Source organism: Carcharhinus amblyrhynchos, chromosome 30 (genome assembly GCF_965287045.1).
Source record: "Carcharhinus amblyrhynchos chromosome 30, sCarAmb.v2.hapA, whole genome shotgun sequence".
NCBI classification, from domain to species: domain Eukaryota; kingdom Metazoa; phylum Chordata; class Chondrichthyes; order Carcharhiniformes; family Carcharhinidae; genus Carcharhinus; species Carcharhinus amblyrhynchos.
The window spans coordinates 27432419-27451366 of NC_137353.1; the positions used below are offsets into that span (position 1 = coordinate 27432419).

Consider the following 18948-nt stretch of genomic DNA (forward strand, 5'->3'; position numbering starts at 1 on the left):
AGATTGTGAAACCAATCCTTGAGTTCCTCTGCTAGCTTGAAGCTACACATTTCTGTAGGGCTGTAAGGTGAATGACTATTGTCTATCCCCTGCACAACAGGCCCTGCATCACTGGAGAATTTCAGCTATTGTTGCCAGGCCAAGTGACTAACAGGTTAATTTAGTCCCCCGACAATCCCCCAGGTGTTCCCTTATCTGGAACCCTTACCTCACAGCTGGCCACCATGCCCTGGACACAGGCACAGTATTGTAGTACCTCTTCCGGCCACTGCTGCGCTGTGCCAGGAGGGCCTGGATGCAGTTGGCCAATCTGATTGACTAGTATCTCTCCCAAGGTGAGATTTTCTTCCAAGCGAACACATAAGTCCTGCCTGCTGTTGATGAGCACTCATAGCAATAAGCCTGTTGGGGCTCACTGGGATGCAGAAAGTTCAGGCCTTAGTGTCATGGCCAATGTTTATTCCTCAACCAACATGACCAAGTGAGGAGATGCCAGCGTTGGGCTAGGGTGGGCACAGTAAGAAGTCTCACAACACCAGGTTAAAGTCCAACAGGTTTATTTGGAATCACAAACTTTTGGAGTGCCGCTCCTACATCAGGTGAGTCACTCACCTGACGAAGGAACAACTCTCTGAAAACTCGTGCATCCAAATAAACGTGTTGGACTCACTGGTGTTGTGAGATTAAATTAGAACATGTTCCTGGTTATTTCCTTTGTGCATGCCCCTCATGACATGCTTTCATGAAAATCTCTACTGAGTTTGCCTATGGTTTGAGAAGTCACTCAAAGAACTGCGCAGGGAATGTAGATTGATAGAATCTACCGGATGAAATATGGGACAGATCTGTTCCTATATTGAGGTGCTGTTCAGCATTCCCTAGGGAATTGGGCTGGGTTTCACAATCTAACACTTGCAGGGAATGCTAGGTTTCCCTGGCGAATTGCGCTTCTCCCATGCCTGACAGCCTCTTATTCCTGGCCCAACTATAACTGCTTATTTTTACACATTCGTGGTACACGAGCATTTATTGCCCATCTCTAGTTGCCTGAGGGCAGTTGACAGTCAACCTCTTTGCTGTGTCTCTGGAGTCACATATAGGCCAAACCAGGTAAGGACTGCAAATTTCCTTCCCTAAAGTATGTTAGTGAACCAGATGGGTTTTTCCAACAATCAGCAATGGTTTCACAGTCATCAGTAGATTCTTAATTCCAGATTTTTTTTATTGAATTCAAATTCCACCATCTGCCTTGGTGGGATTTGAACCAGGGTCCCCAGAATATCAACTGAGTTTCTGGATTAATAGTTTAGTGCTAGTATCATTAGGCCATCGCCTTCCCCATTCACTGCCAGTAATAGTGATTGAAAGAAAGGATTTTCAGAGACTAGCAGTAACAAAGTGGTAGAGCTCTGTTTTGATGATGTAGCTAGCACTTTTAATACAACCGATGGGCCTGCAAAGATACTTTTTTCCTTAGTTGGAAAGCAATAGGCGCCCCACGTTGAACAGTTGAAGTCAAGAGTCCAATAAGTCAAAAGTACAGATCTTAATCCCAATAGCCTGGGTACAAAGTTTTTGCAGGTTCCTTGAGAAAAGCCTTCCAGGAAGAGTGGGATTAGGACTCTGATGAAAAGTAACCAAAAGAACATTGAATAATGTCCATCAACCAAAGGCTATGGGACAAAATATTTTGACCATCCCTCTTAACACACAATTTAGACAAGAAAGTACCTCCTTTTAGCTGTACAACAAACTGGTTCACCCATGCCCCTGTGAATTTGGTAAGGAGAAATAAGCTACTTCAAGCATCAGATCGCACTAAAACGGTAAATTACCTGTGGATTGGAAAATTAAATATTATTTTGAGTTTGTGTACTTCACATCTTCTGTACAGATAGATTTTGAATGTGATTATTTCAATATTTTTCAAAGATGTACATGTAACAGCCAAGATAGATTTTAAATATTGTGATTAAAGTTCAGGATTTATGTGCCTTGTTTTGCTTCACATTTCTTCTCATCCATCAATGTCCATCTTGAGGGTATGATGGCCAAAATAAGATGTGTTATTGAAATGTGCTTTTACTGAAGTTTTAGAATAAGGAATGATACATTCCATAGTATTCTCTGGTGCAGAAAGAGGCCACTTGGCCTATCGAGTCTGTACTGACTCTTCAAAAGAGCATCTCACTCAGGCCTTCCCTTCTGCTCTGTCCCCATAACCCTGTCCATTTACCGTGGCTAATCCACCTAACCTACACATCTTTGGACACTAAGGAGCAATTTAGCATGGCCAATCCACCTAATCTACACATCTTCAGACTGTGGGAGGAAACCGGAGTACCCAAAGGAAACCCACATGAACAACGTGCAAATTGCACCCAGGCAATCACCCAAGGCAGGAATTGAACCTGGGTCCCTGGCAGCAAAGCTAACCAGTTTGCCACCATACCACCCATTCCACTTACCCTGCTCTTTCCTCACCGGACCATGAGGTTCACACGTCCTTGTGTATGGTTCCACAAGGACGTCAATGATAAACTTAGACTGTGAAGATAATTGTCCTTGCAACTGTGACACCCACTTTTTTTTTTTTGAGTAGTGCCTACCTATATACACTCTTCAGCAGGGGTCAGAAGATGGCTACTAAGATTGGGCTCACTGGCTGACATTTCCTCTCCTTGCGGAGCTTATGTCACCTTGAGTCCTTCCCATGCTGAGACACATTGCTCAGTGCCGAGTGTGAACCTGAGATCTTTGAGTGAAAACAGACCATGCACTTACCCACCAGGCCACCAGCAAGCTTTGTGTTGATCACTAACCAGCATTGTGAGCGTGAGGCTTTTTCAGTGATTGATTGGTAACCACAATATAACTTGGTCTCTTTTTCAAAGTGTATCTATTCAACTTACTTATATTCTTCACAATATACGTGTGAAGAACAATATATTATTCTTCACACATATCAATTAATTTGGATTGAACAGACTGTTCCAATTAGGGGAGGCAATGGCCTAGTGGTATTATCACTAGACCATTAATCCAGGAACTCAGCTAATGTTCTGGAGACCAGAGTTCGAATCCCATCACAGCAGATAGTGGAATTTGAATGCAAGAAAAAAAATCTGGAATTAAGAGTCTACTGATGACCATGAAACTATTGTCGATTGTCAGAAAAATCCATCTGGTTTACTAATGTCCGTTAGGGAAGGAAATCTGTCATCCTTACTTTGTCTGGCCTACATGTGACTCCAGAGCCACAGCAATGCTCTCACCTACCCTCTGAATGGCCTCGCAAGCCTCTCAGTTGTATCAATCGCTCAAGAAGGCAGCTCAGCATCACCTTCTCAAGAGCAACCAGGGATGGACAATAAATGCTGGCCTAGCCAGCGACACCCATGTCCCACAATAAACTTTAAAAACCAATTGCTCAACTGAAGATGGTCCCTCGGAATAAGAATTCTTTCAGTTCCTTAAATAATCTTGTGATTTGATAATAATCATTAGTTTATCTGTGATAACAGAGCTGTTGTGATGAAATACTTCAGCTAATTTCTGTTTCAAATTCTGCTGATTCTTCCTGAGGTATTTGGGAATTGGCTGATTTCAGTTAGCTTATGACAAGGTCTGCAAGACGTAACAGGCTACTAGATGAAGGCAGGTAAAACCTTCGGCTCCAACGTGCTCCTCCCTGATGAGCTCAATGCATTCTATGACTTCTCAGATAGAGGTCAGCGAGAGCATACCCTCCACCCTGGATGAACCTATACCTGGGGTCACCATCGCAGATGTCAGAGCAGCTTTCTCAAAGGTCAACCCACGGAAAGCGACTGGCCCAGTTGGGGTACCCGGAGGAGAACTCAGATCCTGTGCGGATCAGCTGGAGTATTCACAGACATCTTCAACCTCTTTACAACAATCTGAGGTCCCTTTCTGCTTCAAGAAGATGACCATCTTCCTGGTACTTAAGAAAAGCCAAGCAGCGTGCCTTAATAACTATCGGCTGATGGCTCTGACATCTATCATTATGAAGTGCTTTGAAAGGTTAGTCACAGCACGAATCAATTCCAGCCTGCCGGACTACCTGGATCTGCGACAGTTTGCCTACCGCCGCAACAAGTCCACAGCAGATGCCATTTCCCTGACCCTACACCCAACCCTGTAACACCTAGATAACAAGGACACCTATGTCAGACTCCTATTTATTGACTACAGCTCAATCTTCAATACTATGATTCCCATGAAACTCATCTCCAAACTCCTTGGCCTGGGTCCCGGCACCTCCCTCCGTGACTGGATCCTGAACTTCCTAACCAAGCACCCCACACACCCCGAACATGCTCTCTTCCACCTTCTTCCATCGGGCAAAAGGTACAAAAGTTTAAGATTACATATCAACTGACCCAAGAACAGCTTCTTCCCTGCTGCTGTCAGACTTTTGACTTACCTTGCATTAAGTTGATCTTTCTCTATATCCTAGCAATGGCTGTAACATGCCAGGTATGCCTCCAATCGGTGGATAATTTCCCCTAATCCCCGCCGACTTGAATATTACTCGGGCTACCAGCTGCCACTCTGAGCCGAATGCTGCGTTGAAGTCAAAGGTCAGAGAATCAGTGTGCTGATATTATACCTTTCAGGACTGGCTCGTATTTCAACATGGCTGCCCAGGAGCAACACTGCACGCATTTAAATTGTGTTTTTATCCAGGACTGAAAAAAAATGAGAAGACAAACGACACGTAGAATGATTAATAGTTATTTAATCCTATATATTCTTCCAGGTTACAACACTGTACTCAGGCAGATGCTTGGTTAGTCAAACCAGTTTTTATTATCTTTATTACATTTACTAAAATTGGTCTGTTGTCAGACTGGAGAGTCAAAACTGCAATGCGATAATAGATTGTTAAATAAGCAACGCTGAACTATTCCTTAACCAGTTGTCGGATTTAGCAAACATTCCACATTGTGGGGCAGGCAGTGAGATGATGTGACCTTCCGGCTTGCTGAACCTCTTCTTAAACGTACGTCTTTCCGATGTCAGGGCAGGATGCTGGCAAGGCGTGCCTGTACTGGTCTGTCAGGAACAGTAAGGCTGGGTTCCTCTTCTTGCTCTCGCTGGCCCTGTTAATTTTGGCGCAGTGTGTTGACACGAGTAACGCTCCAGCCAGGCACATGCACAGCACTCCAGTGGAGGCCAGCCAATAGGAATAGGCCAGCTCGTACGTAATTCCAGGGACTCTGAAGCTAACCTGTGGAAGGTGGGAAGAGAAAGTGTCGGCAACAACTCCTCCATCGCCTCACTTCCTTTGGTCATACTCACAGACTTTCAGCAAGTTTTGAGGGTACAGAACAAAAATCAGCAAACAGAAACACTCAGAATTTACCACTGAATCCCTACATTGCAGAAGGAGGCCATTCAGCCCATCGAGTTTGCACCAACTTCTGACAGATCACCCCACCCAGGCCCAATTCCAGAAACCCTAGCCATTTATCCTGCTAATCCCCCCAATTTACACATCTTTGGACACTAAAGGGCAATTTAGCATGGCCAGTCCACCTAACCGGAACAGCTTTGGACTGTAGGAGGAAACCTGAGCACCTGGAGGAAACCCAAGCAGACATGGAGAGAATGTGCAAACTCCACACAGACAGTGACCCGAGCCGGGAATTGTACCAGGGTCCTTGGTACTGTGAGGCAGCAGTGCTAACCACTGCGCCACCGTGCAGGATGCCAGTTATCCTGAGCTAGCCCAGCAACTGATCTTGACCAAACCATCTTTCCCCTCCCCCTGCAGTAGCTGAGTACTCCTAAATACCCCAAAACGAGAGTGGGCCATTTTCCTCTAGTTGCTAGTGGGAATTAACTTATAGAATAAGACTGCCCATTCATGAGGAGATTGTGGTGTAGTTATAATATCACTGGGCTAGTGAGGCCCAAGATGACACTGAGGGTTGAGAGTTCAAATCCCACTTAGATTCCATTAATAAATCTAGAATATGAAGCGAGTCCCATAAAACCAATATCTTTTGTTGCAAAATCCCATCTGGTTCACCAATGCCCCAGAAAGGAATAAAATCCACCATCCTTACCCGGTCTGGCCTACATTGGACTCCAGACTCACAGCAATGTGGTTGACTCTTAAATACCCTCTGAAATGGCTTAGCATCACACTCAGCTCAAAGGAAATTAGGGATGGACAATAAGCGCTGGCCCAGCCAGCCACACCCACATCCCATGAAAGAATAAAGAAAAAAGGCTTGGAGGGAACTGCAAGGAGACGTCAGGAAATAGAATAATTCACAGTAGCCCTGTGTAAATGCAGGCCGGAATGGCAGCCAAGGCCTGTTATTGGGACGGTGCAGGTCAATCTTCCCCTGTATACAAGTTGACCTGGTACGAAGGGTTAAATTCACCCATCCTGAACAAAGTGGACCAGCTTTCGGGGTTTTTGGGCCACAGTTCAATCTCTCTCCCACTCTAATCTCATCTGCTGCTGGGAATTTATATGTTCTGTTTGAGGCCAGAACTCTCCACTCACCTCACGAAAGGGGCAAACCCCGAAAGCTTGTGAGTTTACTATCAAATAAACTGGTTGGACGTTAACCTGGTGTTGTGAGACTTCTTACTGTGTTTACCCCAGTCCAAAGCCAGCATCTCCACATTGGGAATTTACCCCCCCGAGGGTGTAGTAAACCCGAATGCTTATCACTGAATATTTTGCTGCAGGTAAGGAGATAACTGCATCCTGCAAGTCCGAGCATGCTTAGCATCTTTACCTTCTACCTGGATGCAAGGCTGGTCAAACACCCCTTTCTGTAAATAGCTTTCCTGTTCCCCAAGCCCAAATTTACACATTCACACCTTTGTACATGAATGATAGCACTTTGAAAGAAATCCTTTGCACCGACACACTTAGGGTGTTGATAATAGCCACCCTACGCTTTCAAGTACCGAATGGCTCCTAGCCTAACTCTTTTCAAAACTTACCTCAAACTTGTACTTAATGACAGTCTCGGCTGCATACCAAATCAGACCAATGCCACCGGCCACTCCTGTTCAAAAAGGAAAATGAAAGCTATACATTAAAAAGAAACAAAAGAAATATTCTTTATGTATCAGGCTTCGCGGCAACCTGGACAATGTTTAATACCTTTCCCTCCCCCCGCCGCCCATGGTGAGCTTGGCGTCCTTGATCCTGGGGAGGGTACACTGCTGCCCAGTTAGGTGCCTAATTGGCACCTAATTCAGTGGGCCCATTCAAAAGGGGGGTGACATGGGGGTCTCGCCACCTCTCCGACTGGTGGCCAAGGCCCCTGTGGCCTCCAGGCAATATTGCCAATCAAGTTGTCCCATTCAATTCAATTCCTTCACCTGCTGAAGGCATTCACCCCCCCCCACCCCGACCCCCCAGCCACATGGTTCTACGGGGCATCAAATATTCTCCAACACGCTCAACCATTCAGCTGCCAATCTGAGCAGCGAGTGCCCACCAGTGATTGAACACAGGGTGTCCCTGGTGTAGGTTAGTCAGCATCTGGGGAGGTGGGTTAGCTTGTTTGTCAGAACACATTCCTGGGACATTCTGGCTTTTGGACCTATTCTGCACCTCCAGCAATTTCTCACTACAGCACTGACTACATTTCAAACCTCCTTCAGTGGTTGTAAAGCATTTTTGGACGTCCTGAGGTAGTGAGGGGTGCTTCTAGAAATGGAAGTCTTTCTGTGTTCATTTTAGACAGTTTCCCTTCTCATTTCCATGTCTACATCTTCACGAAGACATTTTGGCATCACTTCTTTGAGTGTTCTCTTGTGTTCTTGATAGTCTAACTCCTGATGCTGAGTGGTCAGAAACCAGGAGTAATTAAGCACATGGTCTGCACTGGATCCACCAGGATTCCTCCACAGTTTCTGCCCCATCAGTATGTGCCCATCTGGGATGCCAGTGCTGGTTTATGCCTGCATCCGCTATTCCAACTGAGCCCTCCCAACTCTTGCTTGAACCTCCCTCTCGAATCTTTGCTATCCATCGCTACCCTTCTGGAGCCTTCACCACCCTTTCCAAGCCCTTGCCACTCCTCGCTCGCTGCCCCTCTGGAGCCTTCACCACCTCTTCTGAGCCCTTTCCCCCCCCCTCGCTCACTGCCCCTCTCCTGCACTCTTATCCTCTCCCCTCCCTCCACAGCCTGTAACCTATTGCCCCTCTCCTGAGTCCTTACTCTCCTCCTTCCACCTCCTTGCCACCCCTTGGCCCAAAGCTCTCTTTCCCAAAGCTCCAACAACCCACTCCTCTCAACCCACTACACCTTGCTCACCACCTCTCTCCATAGCCTTCACCCTCCCAATCTCAAGGCCTTCCTGCCTCTCCGCTGAACCCTCGCTGACCCCTCCTGCATTTACAGCACTAATTAGAAACATTGCTCTGTCTTATTCCCCAGGGAAGGTACAACATGGGTTAGATATGGAATAAAGCAGCATATTGTCTAACTACTGTCAAAAATACTTTCCAGCCTTTCTCAGATCAAAAAATGCTGCTTTCTGGAGCATTACAAACACATCTTGAAAAGGGTCTCTCCAGATCCTTCACAATCTCCCACAATAATTACTTAATATTCATTCTAGAATCATAGAATCGCTACAGTGCAGAAGGCCATGTGGCCCATCGAGCCTGCACCGACAACGATCCCACCCAGGCCCTATCCCTGTAACCCGATATATTTACCCTGCTAATCCCCCTGACACTCAGAGTCAATTTAGCATGGCCAATTCACCTAACTTGCATATCTTTGGACTGTGGGAGGGAACCGGAGCACCCAGAGGAAACCTCCACTGACAGGGGGAAAATGTACAAACTCCACACAGACAGTGACCCAAGTCAGGAATTGAACCCGGGTCCCTGGCGCTGTGAGGCAGCAACGCTAACCACTGTGTCGCCGTGCTGCCCCTGTGTAAACGTGGCCACTTCTATTAAAATAGGCAAGTGCACTTATTCAGAAGTGGACTATAGCATTGTTTGCAGTTCCCAGGTCATGGTGTAATGTTTTTCTGACTGAGTTTGGTTTGATCTGTCTTTGATGCAGTCAGCTACCTGCCACATTGCTGGCAAGCTTTTTGATATTTTTCCCAATACCTCATTAAAATAATCTTTTATGTGATCTGTCAATTTCAAGTTGTTTTAATAAGCAATTTGCAACCCATTGACTCCCTTCCTGTGATTGTTTCTTTGTCTCTAACTATACCAGAATGTTGGCAAGTTTACCCACTCAAACAGCACAGATATTCTTTCGAGGCTAGTTTTATAATGAGTTCCAATTCCAATTCTCTTCCCACACCTAGTGACGCACTAAAGCAGGCTTTCCATAGCTAGTAATTCCCGGAACAAATCGCTTGTCTGTTGCCAGGGGCTTGTAGCTTGAGGGACTAAACTTCAAGTTTAAGTTTATTTATTTATAGTACGTTAGCTGACTAATGCAAGTCAGCTTACATTAACATTGCAATGAAGCTACTGTAAAAATCCCCTAGTCGCCGCAGTCCAGCGCCCGTTCAGTACACAGAGAGAATTTAGCATGGCCAATGCACATAACCAGCACATCTTTTGGATTGTGGGAGGAAACCGGAGCATCTGGAGGAAACCCACACAGACACAGGGAGAATGTATAAACTCCACACAGGCAGTAACCCAAGCCAGAAATCGAACCCAGGTCCCTGGCGCTGTGAGGCAGCAGTGCTAACCACTGTGCCACCGTGCTGCCCACCCACTCCACATCAAGGATGGCTGAGCAGGAGTCTGTCCTGCTCTCACTGCCAGCCATTGGTGTGTTAAAAGGATTTTTCAGGTTGACACTCAACTTGTTTGACCGCATTATGAATGCACCTTCCTTGGACATCATGTCCTGGGGTAGGGCTCGAACCCCGGAGTTTCTGGCTCAGAGGCAGGGATGCGAACCACTGCGTCACGAGACCTCCTTTGTACCGAGTAGGCCACTATTTGTTATTTCATCATTTAAAAGTCAGCCACTTTGCACTCAATTAAATTTACCTCCCAGGAAGAAGATGGTTCCAGCGCAGATGTTCAATTTGTCTTTCTCTGTCCCACTGTCACTTACAAACTTGGTACATTTCATTCCACCAATGAGGACAAGTGCGGCCACAATGCAGGTGACACTGGCAACAATTACGAGTGCCCGGGTAATCACCAGATCAACTAGTGGAGCCAAACATAAGGCAATCAGCTTGTTGCAAATGCAGAACTCAATAACCCCATTACTCAGCCAGTTTGCCTGGTGGCCCCCAACACGGGGACTCACGGAGTCTCCCATATTCAGCCGGGGACTGGTTCACAAGACAACGAGCTCTTATCTTCCTGCCTTAAGCCTTCATCTCCCATATACTGGCCTCCCCACGGTGTTTTTCTCAATGATGTGCCATTGGCCGGCGGTGGGGTTTTCTGGTGCTACCGCTCTCAGTGGAATTTCCAATTGATTCTACCGCTCACCAATGGGGAACCTGCATCAGGGGGAGCTGTCGGTGTGACCAGAAAATCCCACCGGCTTAAACAGCCGGAGGATCGCGCCCAGTCTGTGCATGCACGTCATGACATTCCGGAACATTCCTCTGTGAGACAGAAAGGGAAGAGTGATAACTGTATCATTAAAGTTTATTTATTAGTGTCACAAATAGGCTAACATTAACACTGCAATGAAGATACTGTGAAAATCCCCTAGTCGCCATACTCCAGCGCCTGCTCGGGTACACCGAGAGAGAATTCAGCACAGCCAGTGAGCCTAACCAGCACGTCTTTCAGACTGTGGGAGGAAACCAGAGCATCCAGAAACCAGAGCTCCACCATTCAATCATGGCTGATATGATTCTCAACTCCATTCTCCTGTCTTTTCATCATAACCTTTGATCTGCTTACCAATCAAGAACCTACCTGTCTCTATCTTATATACACTCAATGACCTGGCCTCCACAGCCTTCTGTCGCAATGAATTTCACAGATTCACCACCTTCTGGCTGAAAAAATTCCTCTTCATTTTGGTTCTAAAGGGTCATCCGTTTACTCTGGGGCTGTGCCCTCAGATCCTAGTCTCTCCTACTAATGAAAGCATCTTCCCCACGTCCACTCTATCCAGGCCTTCCAGTTTTCTGGACGTTTCAATGAGATCTCCCTTCTCTTCTAAACTCCATTGAGTACAGGCCTAGAATCCTCAAATACTCCTCATACATCAAGCCTTTCATTCCTGGGATCATTCTCTTGAACCTCCTCTGGACCAGCACATCCTTCCTTAGATAAGGGGCCCAAAATTGCTCACAAAACTCCAAATATGGTCTGACCAGAGCCTTATACAGTCTCAGCAGTGCATCCTTGCTTTTGTATTCTAGTCCTCTCAAAATGAATGCTAACATTACATTTGCCTTCCTAACTACCAAGTCAACCTTTAAGTTAAGAGAATCCCAAATCAGGACTCCCAAGCTGCTTAGTGCTTCTGATTTCTGAATTCTCTTCCCATTTAGAAAATAGCCTCAAGAGAGAAATGGAATTTTTATTAAGACACAAGGTCCAATGGCTGGATAAGTACAAGAACATGAGACAGATAAACAGGAGCATAGGAGATGAAGTTCAGCATGTCCACTACAACTCTCGCCAACCTTTGCAGATGCACCATCGAAAGCATCCTTTCTGGTTGTATCACAGCTTGGGATGACTCCTGCTCTGACCAAGATCACAAGAAACTAAAAACAGTTGTCTATGAAGCTCAATCCATCAAACTAGCCTCTCATCCATTGACTCTGTCTATACTTCCCTCTGCCTCAGAAGAGCAGCCAGCATAATCATGGGCCCCATGCACCCTGGACATTCTCTTTCTCATTCTTCCTTCGGAAAAAAGATACAGAAGTCTGAGGTCACGTACCAACCGACTCAGGAATAGCTTCTTCCCTGCTGTCATCAGAGCTGTGAATGGATCTACCTTATATTAAGTTGCTATTTCTCTATACCCTAGCTATGACTCTAACACTACATTCTGCACTCTCTTGTTTCCTTCTTTATGAATGACATGTTTTGTCTGTATAGTGCGCAAGAAACAATACTTTTCAGTGTATCCCAATACATGTAACAATAATAAATAAAATCAAATCAAAGGGGTAGACTATTTAGAGTAATAGATGCTTCCACTATTGCTCTGGTTGCTGGGGTAGAGGTGTCTCCATAGCTACAGGTCTACACAATTACCAATTCCACAGGCAAGTTCTCCCATGGTGAGGAGTACAGGTAAAGGGAAAGATAAATTTGGAAAGGCAAGGCCAAGAGATTGTAGGGATTACAGAAGCTTTAACAATGCATATGATGCGTCAAGGAAATAGCAAGCTATGATAGCACTTTAAAGAGTTGGGATTATTGGTTACAGGGAGGAGAAACAATAGTGTAACTCCTGCTACCGGCTAGGAAGGTGTCAGGAACAGTTTGGTCAGGGCAAATTCTTCCACCAAGATGGGGAGAGGTTCAACCTTAACAACAAAACAATATCTTACCAATAAATCAAAAATAAATACAATTTATTTGAACAAATGATCACATTGGAAAGGTTTTATGCAGGGAGCTCAGTTGGAACAATAATGGAACATTTAATCCCAGGATCATGGTTTTGAGCCCACGTTGGGCGATGATTTTTTTTTCTCTTAAATATTTATTTGTTTGGTTTTTAGCCAATGGTGAAACTCCACAGTTCAGAGTGCTGATCACTTTCTGAAGAACTATTTGAATGGTCATTAGAATGGTTAGTCTCTGAGTGGTTGCATTTTTGCCCATTTTGTTTCAAAGGAAAAAGTTCAGAAGGAATTTACTAGGCTGCTACCAGGACTTAATGGTTTGAGTTATAAGGAGAGGCTGGATAGACTGGGACATTTTTCCCGGCAGCGTAGGAGGCTGAGGGGTGATCTTATAGAGGTCTACAAAATAATGAGGGGCACAGATCAGCTAGATAGTCATATCTTTTCCCAAAGGTAGCAGAGCCTAAAACTAGAGGGCATAGGTTAAAGGTGAGAAAGGATAGATGCAAAAGGGTCCAGAGGGGCAATTTTATCACAGAGTGGTGAGTGTCTGGAACGAGCTGCCAGAGGTAGTAGTAGAGGCGAGTACAATTTTGTCTTTTAAAAAGCGTTTAGACAGTTATATGAGTAAGATGGGTTTAGAGGGATATGAGCCAAAGGCAGGCAATTGGGACTAGCTTTGGGGTTTTAAAAAAAAAGGTGGCATTGACAAGTTGGGCCAAAAGGCCTGTTTTAATTCTGTAAACATCTATGACGCTGTGACTCTACCAACTGGCAAAAATATCCGTAATTAAGCATAGTAAGAAGTCTCACAGCAGCAGGTTAAAATCCAGCAGGTTTATTTGGAATCACGAGCTTTTGGAGTGCTGCTCCTTCATCAGGTGAGTTACCTGATGAAACAGCAGAGCTCTAAAAGCTCATGATTCCAAATAAACCCATTGGACTTTAACTTAGTTTTATGAGACTTCTTACTGTGCCCATCTCAGTCCAACGCCGGCATCTCCACCTCATGTTATTAAGTGACAGAAAGCAATGCAGTTCCCTAAAGCATCTTACTTTGAGCATTGAAAGATTGACTGACACTATATCGTAGAGGGAGTGGTTCACCTTGTGTCCCATAAACGAATGCAGCCTGATGCTCCCTTCCAAATGTGATACAGAAGAACACAAGAATTAGGAGCAAAAGGAGGCCATCCCAATGCCCCCCCCCACCCTCCCCCGAACCTGCCCTACTCTCCATGACAGAGGAAAGGGGTAAAGTTCTATAGTACAGGGCACAGATAAGGTGAGAAGTGGCAGGTGACTTACTTGGAAGATGCCCCAGAAATGAGTTTGGCAAATCGCAGGTCCAGTAAGCTGCCACAATATCATAGACACATTCACCCCACAGCCCTCGACAGCGAAAACTTAAACCAACAGAGGAGTGGGGATCCTTTGCATCGCTCTGCAGACAAATAGAACATGAACTCAGGAGTTTAGTTACTTTATTTTGTAAATCCCATGCGACCCAGTTATTAATTTGGTATATTGGCAACTTAACTTCGCAATTTCCAACACTTCAAAAGCAATAGCTTTCGAGAGAGTGAAATGTCTATCATCTACAAATCCTTGTTCCTTCTATTCTATAGAAATTATTATTCTGTATCAGGAGAGTTTGTAACGCATTCTAATATTTATTTTCCAATAGCTTTGAGAAGTCATTACTTAAAATAGCAATATTAACAAACAGGAAATATTTGGTGCTCATGAGAAGCAAGGGCTGCTGTCAGTGTGTGGGAAAAGGGGCGGAGTCAGACTGCAGCAGGGCGGAGTCAGACTGCAGCAGGGCGGAGTCAGACTGCAGCAGGGCGGAGTCAGACTGCAGCAGGGCGGAGTCAGACTGCAGCAGGGCGGAGTCAGACTGCAGCAGGGCGGAGTCAGACTGCAGCAGGGCGGAGTCAGACTGCAGCAGGGCGGAGTCAGACTGCAGCAGGGCGGAGTCAGACTGCAGCAGGGCGGAGTCAGACTGCAGCAGGGCGGAGTCAGACTGCAGCAGGGCGGAGTCAGACTGCAGCAGGGCGGAGTCAGACTGCAGCAGGGCGGAGTCAGACTGCAGCAGGGCGGAGTCAGACTGCAGCAGGGCGGAGTCAGACTGCAGCAGGGCGGAGTCAGACTGCAGCAGGGCGGAGTCAGACTGCAGCAGGGCGGAGTCAGACACAGGCTCCTGACATCACCCAAGCCTGTAGGAAGTGACCTGTGATGAAAGTTTCTATTTTTATTTTGGTGATTATTAATTTTTGACAGTGGGGTCAAAGTGGCTCTGGTCTGCATGCGTAACACTGCATGTGGGAAAGAACTACACACAGAGATCAGTGAAATGTGGTAACACCAAGTGGGCAATGGTCAACAGAATATTTCATGGGGCCACAGTCAGAGCCCAGGTGGGCCGCATGTGACCCCCGGGCCGCTGGTTGCCCAGCAAAAGGTTACAATCACGAGGTTAGCTGGTCTAGTTCCTAGTGTGCTCAGGCTGGTTACAGTAAACGCTCCCTACTCGGCACCAACTCCATCAGGAAGGCCAACTGGACTCGGAAGCAGAGAAAAAATTCAGAGTAACACAGGCGGAAATTTGCTTCTGGAGTGAAACTGGAGGCACACACTTTACATCCAACAACGTCACACCCAAATTCAGAGTACTGGATGCTCTGACAGAATTATTCAGCATTAATAATTCCCTCAAAGTCACAAATAAAAGCTTAAAATCAGGTCACATTCAAATTTGATGGGGGAAAAAATAGGAATATGATTAACCCACAATGTAAGTGGATATATCCAAACACTTGCACAGTGGCTCCTTCCCAGATTTACCACGGACTGTATATGTAAACAGCGATTCAGTGAGCTTTCCCCCCTGCCCCTCAGGCACCGGGCTGGATTGTGTCACTTTTCTGGCTCCTTAGTTCCATTTCACAGTTCAGTGAGGATGAAAGTGCCCAGGTTCCCACACCTGCTGTTCTTACACATAACTGCTTCAATGGACAAGTGGCAGCTCCCCCAGCCAGGCTGATCATGTGACCCTTCGCTACTTGGCAAAAATAATTTTGAAACAGGAAAACAAAATGCAGTGCTTTCTGAAACGTGTCAGGCTGGGTTGAGTTGAGATGAACTCTCCCAGTCCCTCCACGGGAGGTGTCAATGCTAATGCAAGTGTCAGGCTTTCAAAAGTGTGTTAACCAGGGTTCAGGGTAAGCACTTTCCTCTTAGAGTGAAGGGCAAGGCTGGCAGAAGTCGGGAACCCTGGATGACTTGGGGTGTTGAGACCCTGGTCAAGAAGAAGAAAGAGGCACATGACGTGCATAGGCAGCTCGGATCAAGTGAATCCCTTGGAGAGTATAGCGGGTGTAGGAGTAGTGTTAAGAGAGTAATCAGGAGGGCAAAAAGGGGACACGAGATTGTTTTGTCAGATAAGGCAAAGGAGAATCCAAAGAGCTTCTACAAATACATAAAGGGCAAAAGAGTAACAAGGGAGAGAGTAGGGCCTCTTAAGGATCAACAAGGTCATCTGTGTCCGGACCCACAAGAGACGGGTGAGATCCTAAATGAATATTTCTCATCAGTATTTACTATTGAGAAAAGCATGGATGTTAGGGAACTTGGGGAAATAAATAGTGATGTCTTGAGGAATGTGCGTATTACAGAGGAGGTAATGCTGGAAAGTCTTAAAGCGCATCAAGGTAGATAAATCAATAGGGCCTGATGAAGTGTATCCCAGGACATTGTGGGAGGCTAGGGAGGAAATTGCGGGTCCCCTAGCTGAGATATTTGAATCATCGATAGTCATGGGTGAGGTGCCTGAAAATTGGAGAGTGGCAAATGTTGTGCCTTTGTTTAAAAAGGGCTGCAGGGAAAAGCCTGGGAACTACAGGCCAGTGAGCCTCACATCTGTGATGGGTAAATTGTTGGAAGGTATTTTGAGAGACAGGATCTGCAGGCATTTAGAGCTACAAGGACTGATTAGGGACAGTCAGCACGGCTTTGTGAGTGGAAAGTCACGTCTTACAAATTGAGATTTTTGAAGAGGTAACCAAGAAGGTGGATGAGGGCAGTGCAGTTAATGTTGTCTACATGGACTTTAGCAAGGCCTTTGACAAGGTCCGCAGACATGGGGAGAACGCGTAGGCTCCACACGGACAGTCACCCAAGGCCAGAATCAAACCCAGGTCCTTGGCGCTGAGAGGCAGCAGTGCTAACCACTGTGTCGCTGTAGCATGTTATAGGTTCTTCCTGAATGAATGAGCTGGGATGGCTTGAAAGACCTTTTTAGTGTGACATCATGGGAAGAGCTGGAATTCGCAACCACTCCAGACTCAAACAGTACAGTTCAATTGGATTAATGTCTATAGCTCCTTCTCCTGCAGTATCATTAGGCTAATGACTAGCTTTTACTTTTGTCGTTGCCTACCTCACATTGCCAGTCTCTGGAATTCCTTCGAGCAAGAATATTCCCAGCAGCCACTGTTCAAATTAAAACTCGGATGATGAGTGGAACCAAAAGGAACAACATAGGGCATTCTTTAAGCTTATTAAATTTAAAAAAAAAGAAACAGATGGTCCTTTATAATGAGGATTTAGTTATTCAAAAGCTTTGACTGCTATTGTTGTATTTAACTGTGGTATGAAACAAAATCATTAAAAGCAGTTCCTTACCCTCCAGCAGTCTGTGAGATTGGAGAGAATCAGCAGAGTTATAGCAGAAAGTCCAAGTGTCAAAGAGAAAACCTGTAGGGTTGTGGCCCCCATAATTAACCTCTCCAACACCACTGTGATGTTAATCCCGCAATGAAGTCCAAAGTGCTAAATGTTTTTTAAAAACATAATATTGTGATAGCAAATTAAGGGTCTGGAACAATGCGTAAAATACTTATTTCATGGAGATCCTCACCTGACTCCTTTCAGTCTGTTGGGAGCTTTCTCATGTTCTGAGAAAGGGAATGCGCTGCTGTAATTCCATCATCGTTACGGCGCTTCGTACAATTGGCTCCAGGAGACAAAGAAAAAAAGGCTTTGGGCAAAATGTCATCCTCTTGATCCCAGTGGTTTACGATGCAGGGAACAGCTTGACATTTCACCTCCTGTTGGAGCCAGGCGTCACCGGGCAAACGATGGTACTTCTAACAGGCAAACAAACTCCAAAAGCACCGGGCTGCTGAGATGTTAGCAGAGGAGAGTAAACAGGGAGGTTTGTGAACAATTTCAGCAAGAGGCAGTGTACACAAGAGGGGGAGGTGGGGGGAAGAGCAGACAAAAACACAGCAGGTCTCATCGGCAAAGGTTTCATAATTTACAGTCCATGACAGGCGCAAACTGAGCTTTGAGAATTGCCAACCTAGAATTCAATCAACATCTTTAACCAACCCCCTACGAGCACATTGCAAAAGAAAGAGGCGAGGTCATCCTTGTTATTGCAACTTCAGAGAACAAGAGCTTTGGTGGAAATTTCCAAAATATCACACTTGTTGGACAGAACCTTAGTTAAACAAGCAAATGCTAAAATGGTGTTCACAGGGATAGGAGTAGGCCATTTAGTTCTTTCAACATGTCCATGGCTGATCTAACTTCAATTACTAGCCTTGATCCTGTGACACTTAGCACTCTCACTTGCCAAAAACCAATATGGCACAGTACTTAGCACTGCTGCCTCGCAGCACCAGGGACTGGGTTCGATTCCTGGCTTGGGTCACTGTCTGTGTGGAGTTTGCATATTGTCCCTGTGTCTGTGCTGATTTCCTCCCACAGTCCAAAGATGTACAGGTTAGGTGTGTTAAATTCTCCCTCAGTGTACCCAAACAGATGCCGGAGTGTGGCAACTAGGGGATTTTCACAGTAACTTAATTACAGTGTTAATGTAAGCCTACTTGTGACTAATGAATAATTTAATTTTACTTTAAATACCATCAATAATTTCAACAGAACTGTGGTTATTTGGATATTTTCAATGCTAGTGCAGGTTCCTCTCATGAAAACTCCTATTGGCAATTTTAGCAACTGGTCATAAAGGATTTCAATAAAAGGCCTCTTGTAGTACTTGTAGAAACATTTTTAATGAAGGTGCTTTGACTTTTAATTGGCATTCCTGTAGCTCAGTGTCTGAAGATCAATAGGCCCCCATTACATAGATTGTTGTGGATGTACAACCCTGCAGTAACGTTGAACTAGTTTCACTGATGTAATTGCACAGAGCTGAGAGATGGACTTCACTTCTCTGCAATCCCAACCAACCACAGAACTGCAATATACTTCCTCCAGTCCGGTCAGTATTATATTCAGTGAAGGCTCAAACTGCTGTGAAATTGTCCCTTGGAAGGGGATGTCAGACCTGAAGGTTTTAATGTGTCTGACACACTCTCCGGTTAC

The 18948-nt window shown here is 45.5% G+C and overlaps 1 protein-coding gene across 1 annotated transcript; it reads right to left on the reverse strand.

Annotated features, from left to right (window-relative positions):
• Nucleotides 1-4793: 4793 nt before the first annotated feature.
• On the reverse strand, nucleotides 4794-17334 carry LOC145360244 (claudin-16-like). Its single transcript, XM_080215322.1, has 5 exons — nucleotides 17242-17334; nucleotides 13864-13999; nucleotides 10043-10207; nucleotides 6994-7058; nucleotides 4794-5254 (listed from the first exon to the last, which is right to left on the reverse strand). Exons 1-5 carry the CDS (start codon nucleotides 17332-17334, stop codon nucleotides 5021-5023), a joined length of 693 nt encoding a protein of 230 aa, XP_080071448.1. The 3' UTR covers nucleotides 4794-5020.
• Between the last annotated feature and the right edge of the window lie 1614 nt (nucleotides 17335-18948).